The sequence below is a fragment of the Diuraphis noxia genome, unplaced genomic scaffold (genome assembly GCF_037042655.1).
Source record: "Diuraphis noxia isolate RWA-SAM2 unplaced genomic scaffold, SU_Dnox_SAM2 contig0002, whole genome shotgun sequence".
In the NCBI taxonomy this organism is placed as follows: Eukaryota; Metazoa; Arthropoda; class Insecta; order Hemiptera; family Aphididae; genus Diuraphis; species Diuraphis noxia.
In genome coordinates, this window is record NW_028301712.1 from 20,867,408 (window position 1) to 20,880,248 (window position 12,841).

The following is a 12,841-nucleotide window of genomic DNA, read 5'->3' on the forward strand; positions in this document are numbered from 1 at the left end:
AGACCGTAAAAACACCACCGGGATATTACTTTGCGTGGCGTGAAAAATTACATAATAATCCCATATATGTTAATGTAGCCCATAAATTCTATATAGAAATAACTATTGTAAATGAAACATAAAATTTGTACACACACAATAATATTTTTGAGACTAAGAGGACTATTTTTTATTACCTAATTTGTCATTGATTATTAATTATTGTATTAAATTGTAATGTTATTACTATTCCTGCAAATTTATAAAACCATATATTATAGTGATCACCACTTCTCTGTGCGCTCAGAAACAACTTTTTAAAATATTTCTAAAATAGAAGCCGGTGTCTCGCAAGGTGCAGTTATTGCAGCACTCCTTTTTAACAGCGAATCAACCCACTACTCAAAACATAATGGTAGCTGACTTTGTAAACAACAGAGCACTACTTGCATGCCACTTTGACCAAGACATAGCTACCTCTTTTATGCAAACCTATCTTGACTTACTAGCCTCATGGTACCCAGAATGGGGCCTGAAATTAAACCAAACGAAATCGCTCCACTCTACCTTCACACTACGCCTCAGAGACTGTCCACAATTAATATTCCTCAATAATCAACCTATACCTTACTCTCAAAACATCAAATGTTTTGAACTAATCCTAGCCCGCCGACTCTCATAGGCTCCCACATACGCTCCAAACATTTAACGCTCAATGATCGTAGCCGACAGATGCGACACATATTGACCTTTAAACATATCCATCTGAACAACAAGCTCCTTATGTAGGTACAAAATTCTACTTAAACTATTATGGGTCTATGGTATACAGCTCTGGGGGTCAGCAAAACCTACCAACATCAATAGAATACAAATCTATTAATCCAAAACTCTAAGACAAATCACTAAAGCACCTTATTAAGTTTCCAATAACACACTCCATCACGACCTTTTCATACCCTTTGTTGCAGATGTGGTTAAAACACACTACACAAGTTTTTATGAACACCTCTTAAACTACAGAAACCCACTGATGCATGATATATCTTCCTTGACTATCACTGGAAATCCTCCCAAACGGCTAAATCGCAAATGGTGTAGAAACCTACTGACAAAGTAATATTCAATCTTAATATTCATATTTTTTTCATCGTAGTAGTCCACTGGTAGGCTTCTACGCTCTGTTATATATGTATCTATTTGTTTTATTTTTATTACTATCTATTAATTCAGTTATTCTTATTCTTCTTTTTTGAAACACATTGAATAAAACATTGTAAAAAAACTATATATATATATATATATATATATATATATATATTTGTGAAAAAATAGTATTAAGTTATTAATACTAATTACTAATACTTAACGCTATGTCCTATGTAATACCTGCGGATTTGAAGAGAAAAAAATTTGCTAAACATCGAAGAACATTTTTATTTGAAAATTTATTTAAGTCTATAGTTATGAACTGTAACTCTCCAGGTAACTTTGAAATATTATATTATAAAATATTTTTTAAAAAATTAAAAAATTAAGTATCTATATTTGATATATCTACTAAATTTGTTTTAGTTGATTTTTGTTCATGAGTTTTTATTTAGATGAGTGAATGTTCAAAATGAAACATACAATTAAACACATCATACAAAATACAATATTAATTAATAGTATATTCATATTTGTTAAAATACAGTCAGATACGTAAGTACTTTTCGTTCTTTCTCGGTTTTCAAACGAGACACCATCTAAAAAACAAACTTAGAACATTAATAAGATATAAATTAATTTTTTAGTTTTACATATATTATTTAACATGAAGAGAACTCCACACCCGAATGTATTGTCTCCGTATTACAAACGCTTACTATACATACCAAAAACTATTTTGTGGTAAAAGTTCTTATTGTTTAAAAATTCATTATTTTAAACTTAAATAACTTTTTTGTATTTGTTATATCAAAAATATAAAAACAATGCTGCACAGTAAATATTCTTGCGAATATTTCGTTTCTTAATTATGACTGTAGTGTTCTTGGCTCTCTCCTGTTTTTGCTATGTTATACATATTTTGTAAGCCCACTAAAACACATGTGAGCGAGGTGTCTTCTTTTCTTAAGAAATAAAAATACATTCTCAGGTCTTCGTTTATTATTATTAACCTATAATTGTAATAACATTATTACTATTATGAATTATTGGTATCGTTCATAAATGATAATGACTATTTTTGAAATATATTTTGCGCTATATTTCATTTACGCTTAGTAAAGCCACTGAAAAGATTAATGTCTAATAAGTGACTATTAACAATTTTCTAAATGTAGATATTATACCAAAATAAATATTTTGAAAAATATATTGATTTTCTTAAAAAATTGATAAATAAGATGTTAAGGAAAAAAAATAGCAACAAAACAATTAATACATTCCACATTTTGTTTAAAATTTGTTTGAATTTATAAAAACTATAAATTATATTTATTCTGACTTTTAGTAAATTTTCATTTGCATTGAATTAGTCATTATTTGTTTGAAATTCATTAACAAAAGTAAAACATCATTTATTCAACTTCTTCGTTTGATTAATGAAGTCAGATAACACGTCATCAACATTTTTATTTTTCATTAAAGTAAACACAAAGGGAATATTTTTTAAAATCGGTCATATAATTTAATATGCATAATATGATAGGAATGTAATTGGTAGGTATAGATAATTATGATCAATACAATATTAATTTATTTTAATAAATGTAAATTGTTTATTTATACCTAATATTGCGGTCAACAGTTAGGTACTTGAGTTAAATTTATGAATACAAGTTATAAAGATATACTCAGTAATACTCAATATAAGTAGGTACCTATATTATAAATATATATATATATAATTAAAATAATGTATAATAAGACAAACCCATAATTGAATCAATAATTTATTTTATTTTTCAATTAATAGTCATTATATAAAAAATTTAATCATCAAGAAAATCATTAAGTTGATTCGTATAACAATGGAATAAACAGTGAAAATAAAAATCATGTTAACATTTGATAAACTTAATATCGTTACAAAAGTATGATAAAAATGACGACGCATGTAAGCTGCTGTAGGTCTTAAATTGTGGTTAGATAATATTTTTATTAAACCAGCAACGGATTGGTTACCATAGAAACACAAGTTGTGACGGGGGAATGGACACGACCGGAACGTTAGGTATTTCGTAGTACGTACGGAAACGTAAGATACAACTTATTATTATGGAAATATGTGAATTCCGCTTAAAACTTCAAGTGACATATGATAGTGATAATAATGTAACCGTGTTGCTTATTTTAGTTTAGAAATAATTAGAATATTTATAAGGTAAAATGCAATATATTTCAAGATAAAACGTTAGTGAGGTAGGTACTGAGGTTTTTCTTGTTCCAAGAAATAGGTAAATCAATACACGATAGATCTTTTTCTATGTAATTTAATAATATTACAATATGTATAATATATCATGTAATATTAATAATTTATATGATAAAATATCATATTAATTCTATTATGTACCTATTAGTATTTATTAAATGTAAGTGTATATTTATTTTATTTTAATAATCATCGTTTTGTAGAATCCTTAGCATATTGTATTAAAAATTATGATTAGTGAAAAAAAAAAAATTACAATAGAAATCAGTATTGATTTTTCTTATAGCTTATTAATATTTAATGTACATTCTAAAGAAAAAACAAAAATGTAGTTCAATAATCCATTTCAAAATTATTTGGTTATCGATTTACAATTATTAATAATTATTAGTTTGATTTTAAATTTAATATTAAAATTGATTTATTTAGACAAAAAATGACATAATCATAGCGAAAAATTAAAAATCCTCGCAAAGGTAGTACTAATGAGGAATATTTTATAATATTGGTTAAATATCTATAAGACATTAGTATACTTAAAACATTTTAATGATTGAAATCAAAAATGCACATAAACTTGAATACATTATGGGGTACCTTCCTTAATTATAATACTTTACTCATAATTAATGCTCCTCATTATATCTCAAATCACACTCTTCACACAGATCTTAGTATTCCTAAAGTCACTGAAACAGCCAAGCTGTAATACTCCAAATTTAGAAATCACCTTCAAAATCACTCTAACCCCTATGTCAAAAATTTACTATTATAATCTCCATCCTCAGAAACCTTTTCAGAAGACTCAAGTGACAATGGCCCTATGTCCTTACAAACAAAATAAACAAACATACGAAAATCTAAATATTTAAATATCTGAATAATTGTTAATTCATGCCAAAGTACATTCGCTGGTTGGTTTTCCCTCGAGTCACTCAAGCCACTGCATTTAAAGATAACATCCATGATGCTTTACTTTTTATAGAAAATATTTTCTTTACGTGAATACTGAAAATACATGTAACGTAACAACATTTCATAAAAAAATATCTCAAGATATTGTCGAAATTACTTACCTATGGAAGTGTCATACACGCAGATGTAATCAGACGTCGAAAACTGTACAGATATCGTGGTCTTTCCGACACCCGGGGCTCCTAGCAACGCCACCTTGTACGATTCGACGGTGTCGTTAGCTTTGAACTTGTTTGTCAGTGCCGTACTGAAAAAAAATAGCAAAACAAGTTAATCAGATTGTAACGTAACAGCAGAGCGGAAGAAATTCTCCAGAATATTTCAATAGTGATTTAAACGTATTTGAAAAATATCACATGTTATCAACGTTTATTATCGAGTTTTCTGGAAAATATACGAATGGAATTTTTTCGCTCACTGGATATGATACAATTTTTAAAAGGGAATTGAAAATAATCTGCATTATATACAATATATAATTTACTATCGGTAAATTTAAATATTTTCATCTTTCTAACAAATAATAATATTATTACTGTGTGATGGTGTTATCGACATTAACTCCATAATACAGTGGTGATTATTAAGTCAACGAGTCGATATTTTGAAAGTTTCTGATTCTCGTTAAGAGGCTGATTATAATGAATTATTGAAATATTATGATTGTACAGAATGTTGTAATACCTACTACCAGGACAGCCACTCTACTTTAGGGGAGTTAGATTTTCTGAGATTCACGTAATTTTTTAACCACTTATTTTAGTATCGAGAAAATATTCTAAGTTACATCAATTTTAATACCTACTTTAATATTTTAATCCAGTAGTACTTAACTTGTGGTCCTCGGCCCCTTAGGGTTCTGTGATACTCATTTCTGGGGTACGCAGCAGCCCTAACATAAGCCAATACGTGGCATGAGTGCATTATTAAATTTTTTTTGGATTTTGTTTTCATATAAAATATATCTTATATGGTAAAAGATAAACCTTTGTTTACTTTCTATAATTTATAATATAAAATAATCATCACGATTTTATGATAACATTAAATGTTTAGTAAAAAAAGATATTCAACAAAAAAGTGGTAGGTTAGCGATTTATAAAAATCTTTCATCGGGGGTTCGTGTTCTACAAAAAGTTAAGAACCACTGAGTTTAATCGTTAATTTGTTTTAATTGTTTATGATAACAGGTGAATGCATTTTTTTATTTAGATACACTTAGATACATATATTATGATATTGTATGTTAGATAAAATACCTATATTTGTTTTCGTTACTTATTGTCTAATGAATATAACACACCGATATCCATAAATCTAATTTCAAATAATGGTACTACACTACTACCATAATATTAAACAAAAGTTGATATTTTAGAATGATTGCGTCGAAAGTTTTGTACAACGTGCAATGCTTTGATCAATTATTTGTTAATGAGAAAGCTGTTTGGGTTTGGTGATTAAGCGTTATTACCTGTAATCATAGGTGTGTACAGATATTGTTCGCAGGTGGTACATTTCTACCTATCTTTTGCCTAACTTTCTAACGTTCCAACAACTCATTAAAAATTTTAAGTTATCTCCAAAAATAAAAACAACAAATTACCTACCTATTAAACAAATATTTTTTTTTTAGAGGTCGACATATTTTGTTTCAATAAATAAATTATGATAAAGAAAAAAATGATTTTCATAAATCATAATATATTTTTAGGGGTTTGTTTGGGGGCATTTATAATATGCTGTTAATATTATTTTTAAGGATAAGATTAATGCTAAACGTGCATACCTTTCTCTACACTACCTATATGAATGCTTATGTCTGTAATGACTATAGGTACTCTGTTCAGCAAGAGAAAACTCGACCCCCGCTATCGATATGTTTCCACTATGTCAGAGTGTTAGGTACGTAAAGATGTGAAAAATAACCGATTTTCGTTGGACCGTGGTGTGTTCTCTGACTGGATAGATTATGACTGGAAGCTTAGGATTTAACTTATATAGTTAATATAATATGCACTTTATAATACATATTACTTTTTAATTTTAATAAGATTTATGTTTCTATAATAATATGTACTTATATAATATACTTTATGATATTATGTATCATATACGTTTGGTTTTAGGTAATTCATTAATGATTAAACCATTAATGATGCAAAAATAATATGTTATTAGTAGGTAGAACATTTTGGTGATTTATTATAATTGAAATTATCTAACATATCTAACAAATTATGTACAAAGATAAAATAACCAAAGCTATAGAAACTGTAATATTATAAAAAGATTTATTATTAAATATATTGTAATTATCATTTGAAATTAAGATTATAGGTTAAAGAGATTATCCAGGAGTTACAATTGGGACGTGTTATATAAGTAATATATAAAGATAAGTTTAACCTATGATATTTAAACAACATCTCTATAAACCGTGATTCAGTAATACGTTAGTGGATGATTGTTGTTAAGTTCTAGTTAAATTCTCTTTTTTTTAAACTAAAAGCATTTTTTGATCCGTAAAATTATCATTATTATTATTCTTATTTTATTGATCATTAAATACATCAACATTTAGCTCATCAGTTGTCGATGTATTTAATGATCAATAAAAAATATTATCAGATATGCAATGATATAATAATAATAATGATATAATTTATTATGTATAATAAATATGCGATTAATACTCATTACTTAAAATATGCCATTAAGTTTATGTCTCGGTCGTGTAAAGATTGTATTATCATATAATCGAATTGTATACATTTACCAATAATAATATTTTGGTGTGAAAATATAGGTCAATGTTAATGTTATGTCAATTCATTCGGTACAATGTCAAAATTCGTGGAAATTATTTGGTGCTTTTTAGCTGTTTTAGAGATGGTAAAACTATACAGGTGTCCCGCGAGGATTTACCCATTGCGATATCTAATGAAATAATGGAGATATCGAAATTTTTGTTTTGTTATAAGACTCACAGGGATAAAAATTACAATTATTTAATTTTTTAATTCATTTTAATGTTTTGGTAAAAAATTTAAAAAATTAATTTTTTTATTTAATTATTTCCAAAAAATATAGCCATTTTGTAGAGTTAATTTTTTTTTAAATATTGACGTTTCAAAATTTATTTTTGTTAATTTCTTGATTTGTAGTATTTTTTCTAGTTTTAAATAAATAAAATATGATTATAACTAAAAGGCACACTGGAAGCGTTCCGTAGGCCGTACGAGCACGAGCTCGGCGCGGCGTTTCACATGTTTAATAACACTACGCTCCACTACGGTGTTAAATAATTCACAATTTTTCTCAAAATTAAAAGATAAAGAAAAAATCAGGAAATTAACAAAAATAAATTTGGAAACGTCAATATTTTCAGAAAATAAACTCTATAAAATGATGGCTTTAGTGATTTTTTGGGAAGTAATTATATTTTAAAAAAAAATATATTTTTTAACTTTTTTACGATAAAATTAAAATATGAAATTATTGTAGTCCTTATATCTGTAAGTCTTATTACAAAACTAGAATTTTGATTCTCGCGGGACACCCTGTGTGTACATAATTATTATTATCGTCATCGATTAACTTACGATTACGTGCGAACCGCGAAAATACTGCCCACCATTAGTTGACCTACCTGGGTTTTCGGAATCTGGAGAATTCCGTGCAGACCGTGTGCGAAGTAGTGGCGGCAGTGGCGGCGGAGGAACCATTCACGTTTTGCTGGTGCGAAGGCGTACCGGATACGGAAGCGGGACAACTCTCCCGCTTTCCGACCGGTTGATGGTGTCGCGTGGACGACGGTGGCGAGGCGTACCGCACGAAGTCGCCAAGGTTGCAAACGCCGCTGGCAGTGATCGAAAAGCTCCGCAGGCGATACTCTTCCAGCACGGGACCATCTGGTCTGGGCACATTTCCGAAACTCGGCTATTGGACATAAATAATCAAAAAATCAATAAAATAAACTATATTTTCTGTTATATAGTTTGTTGTATACACAGTTTTTTTTTTTTTGTCACTCATCATATCGAATTGTGGATACTCGACAAGCTCTCAATCTTTGCAGTTAGACATCTCTATTCTAATATTCGTTATTTATATGTACTTTTTTATATTTTTCCGGTGGTTTGACAATAGAAATAAAGTCAAGATCGTGATTTTGGATCTACCAATTTTATTCATTCGGTGGCCAATCTGTGATTAATTTTCACTTTTACAACTACGTTGAACAAAGTTGTACTTAAGACCATTTATTTATATTTATAACGCATACAGAGTGTCCCGCGCGTGAAGATATACCTATTACTCATTAGCCGTAGAGGGGGACTCGCCGGCTGGATAACAACCAGTTATTTTCGTTTTATCTATAAACTAAAAAAAATATTAAAAACTGTGAGATTAATGAAAATGAAAGGTCAAAATTTTCAAAAAATTAAATTCTATAAAAAGATATATTTTTTTTCAACAATTAAATATTAAAAAATAATTTTTAAACATTTATACTAATAAATGTAATTTAATTAAAAAATAAAATACACGTGATATAACGTGATACTTAAAGCAGTAATTGCCACCGAAAAATAAATTTTAGTTATTTTATTATTCATTTTGGACTATTATGAATATCATAATATTTCATCTATTATTTTGTATTGTAAATTGTTAAGATTTTATGTAAAATGTTGATGTTTATAGTGTTTATACACAGAACTTGAACGAGTTATTTCCGGGCTATTAAAATCAAAGTGCAAAATATGATATTAGGTCTAGATGATGACCCCCGTAAACCACATGCACTGAAACGTGCTTATATACATTTTTCAATTTTAAATAATATTGAAATTATTGTAGAATTTATTTTTGTTATAACTGTAGTTTTGACGATCATCGGCCGCAGTTTGGTTGTATATATTTTGTTTATTTAATTTTGTGAATGTGTACACCATGTGGTCGAACGACTCGCAAGTAATTATAAAATTTTTTTAGATGTCAAATATACGTCCGTCTATTGATATTCTGGATTTAAATTTTTCTCCCGTTTAAAAACATCTCCCCTTACATTATTAATTATAATTAATAATATTTATTCAATTACAAATAGTTTTGTATTTCAAAATTAACCTGTTCCTTTCTAGATAATTCCCATAATGTATTGCAACTCATACTCAACCCAAATCTTTTAATTTAAATAATAAGGAATCAGAAACGAAACCTAACACGTCAGTTAATACAGTCCACAATACAGGTCTATACTAACCATATAACGTTATTTAAATTATAAACCTAGACAATTGCTTAAATTTATTTTGATTTTTTTTTTAAATTAAACACACTTGAATACTTCATTAAACTTTTATTCGTCTATAATTTTACGGTCATTGAGAGAAATAAAATAATTTGAGTTTATAATTGATATTGACTTATATTTTGTGGTGGTGGAGAGGCGTTTTTTAAATTAGCATTTAAGCTTCACTCTATTCACGCCTACATCGTTCAAACTGCAAGCGCTTCTAAAATAACCAGTGGCTCTAAATAATTGTAATGTGACTCACTGTATACTGATTACCTACACCATGTCATACATTTTAAAATGTAATAAATATTTTGTGTTCGTAAAGTTTATTATTATCATTTATCAGTATTTAAAATTCACTATTCAGTGTAAAAATATGCAAATAAGAGACCTAGAGTGTTAGGGTAATAGATTTGTAATTTTAGGAAAATGCAAATTTAGCTTTATCATTTTAGAATAATTAAAATTCTATGCGTGTAGGTACCTCTTTTTTTTGTTAATTCTAGGCTGATACCGTTTTTCATAGTATTGTACACACTTTTATTTATATATTGTAAACGTAACTTTGATGACCTTAATCGTCATCTAATAAGTGTACATCATTTTATCAAGTTTTACTCTATAGTACTACAGTGAATGCACTTTTTCTTTGTGGTAGTATAGGACGTAGGTACCTGTGTCTTTTAAAAATTTTTTTTTTTCGTTTTTGATATTTTTATATCAATATTCTCTTATTGCCAACACATACAATCATACAACCAGTTGATAATTTGTTTTATAATTTTACAGTATCCACAGCAAGACTATTGTGTCATGACATGAGTTTTTTTTTAAAACAAGTCAAATAATTATGTGACGTGTTGTATAATGATTTTTATTATTTTTATTTATAGCTGGATTACAAATTAAAGTTCAATACAACCTATAATGGTTATAATGCGTATGCACTTTATATGCTACATTTATTATTATTTTTGTTTTAATTCCTCAAATTTTTATCTCAACATTCTCAACCACTATTCCGGGAAATCCTCCAAGGCGTTTAAAACGCAACTGGTGTAGAGATATGTTAAGTTAATATTATATATATATATATATATAACAAATAAATAAATTCAAATAAATATATATAAATTAATGTATAATTTCAATATTTAAGTCTTAAGTGTCATCATTGGGTGGCTACTTTTATCAAGCCTTTTCATGTATTATATTATTATCTCAACTAATACTCTTATTGTAACCATGAGGTACATATTGTGTATATAATAATAAAGAATAAAAAAAAAAACAAAAAAAACATTCTCAACTAGTTATGCTGTACACAGACACAAAAAAAAACAAAACAAAAAGCGGATAAGTGGATGTCGCTCTGCTGTACATTAGGTGGTGGAGTGGACCTCTGACTAGGGTAGGTTAGATTTGAATGCAAGATAGGTATCTCATTGTATACGAAAAACGATTCTGAACGGAGGTGATTTGTCTGTCTAGGATATATATATATATATATTATATTTAAATATTGTCATATATTCTATTTAGAAACAAATATTTTATTTTTCAATTAGAACGCATTTTGCATAAGGAATGGTTAATCAATTTTTCCAAAAACATTGCATGTAGTCATCATAATTCATAATACCTTATATTATCAAAGATATACAATATACATATACCTGGTTTAGGATAAATCGTTATCGTTATCGTTATACGTGATTTCATAAAAATGTAAAACTCAAACGCTCAAAACATTTTTCCTATAATGATGCTTCGAGTTTTCTCTATAGCTACTTGAAGGAAAACTTATGGGAAACTAAGTGTTGTATTTTTAATCCTTAGTTATAAACACAAAAAGTTTTATGATTTTTCAACTTCAAAATTACTTGCAAATTTTCGCGTTTTCGACAGATTTCGTAAAAATTTGAACTATAAACGCTTATAAAAAAAATTGTGACTAACGATTTTTAATTTTTTTTAGCTACAATAAGAACAACTCATAAGGAACCTTGTATTAAATTCATCAAATGTCATCCAACATTTTTTTACCGACACTTCAAAAAAAAAATTCTCATAAAAATCGAAAATTTCATAACTCAAAAAAGTTAAAAAATTTTGAAAATTTAACTGTATATAGGAAACACTAACATAAACATTTTGTGAAAATTTTAAGTATTTACAGTGATTAGTTTTTGAATTACAACCATATAAAAAAATCGATTTGGTCGAAAACTTGTTTTGCGTAAAAATTCCCGTTTTTCTGTCATTTTTTTTTTGTTTTTCTCGATTTTTTTTTGAAAACTGTTGGAAAATGTTAACTTTTGATTAATAGCACCAAGGATATTCACTTTTACATCGGGAACCACCCACAAAGTTTGAAATTGAAGCATTATTTCGACTAGTTATGCTGTACACAGACACAAAAAAAAAACACACACATCATTGTAAAATCAATACATTCATCACTCCGTTCAGAATCTATAACAGTTATTAATTAATTGTTTAAATGTTTAAATACGTACTATTAAATTATTCTTAAACATTAGGAATTACAATTTTATATTTTAGCAATGGTATAATATGTATAAATAATTACCTATATTGTTTTGTTAAATATTTTTATTTTTGAAATACTTTTTTATTAGATACTGATTTTAATATATCAAATACTTTCAATGTTAGAACTATTTAAAATTGAAATCCTTAAACTAAAAAATATTCAGTCATTACTCATTAGTATTATTGTCAAAAATAAGTTTTAAAGTAAATAACTCATAAAAAGTCTGTTACAATATACAAAAAATGTTGGTCAAATATAATATTAGAAAAATTAACTTATGTTATGAACGCAGTTTTCTCAGTAACTGGAAAATACCATTATTTTGAAACATTAAAATGGTTGCTAACATTAAAATAGGTGTGGTTTCAAAAGTTCTTTGAAATAGTGCAGTATTTAAAAAGCAATAAAAGAATAGCCAAACATTAAACAGTATTGAAATGAGTTTTTTTATCTCAAAAAAAGTTAGCACAGAAAAGTTTAATGAATTTCATTTAACATAGAATTTATTTGTTCAAACGAATCATGAAACATTTTGTTTGATGTGAGTGTAATTTAGCATGTTAAATATTTCATATCACATTTTATTAAAATAAATATTTTT

The 12,841-nt window shown here is 27.3% G+C and overlaps 1 protein-coding gene across 1 annotated transcript in view; it reads right to left on the reverse strand.

Moving 5' to 3' along the window:
* LOC107168530 (uncharacterized) overlaps positions 1–12,841 on the reverse strand; it is a 109,854-nt gene that overhangs the window by 17,855 nt on the left and 79,158 nt on the right. The window contains exons 3-4 of the mRNA XM_089218610.1: positions 8,028–8,317; positions 4,477–4,622 (exon numbers count right to left, since the gene is read on the reverse strand). Coding sequence (XP_089074736.1) covers positions 4,477–4,622; positions 8,028–8,317 — 436 coding nt within the window. The remainder of the gene's footprint in view (positions 1–4,476; positions 4,623–8,027; positions 8,318–12,841) is intronic.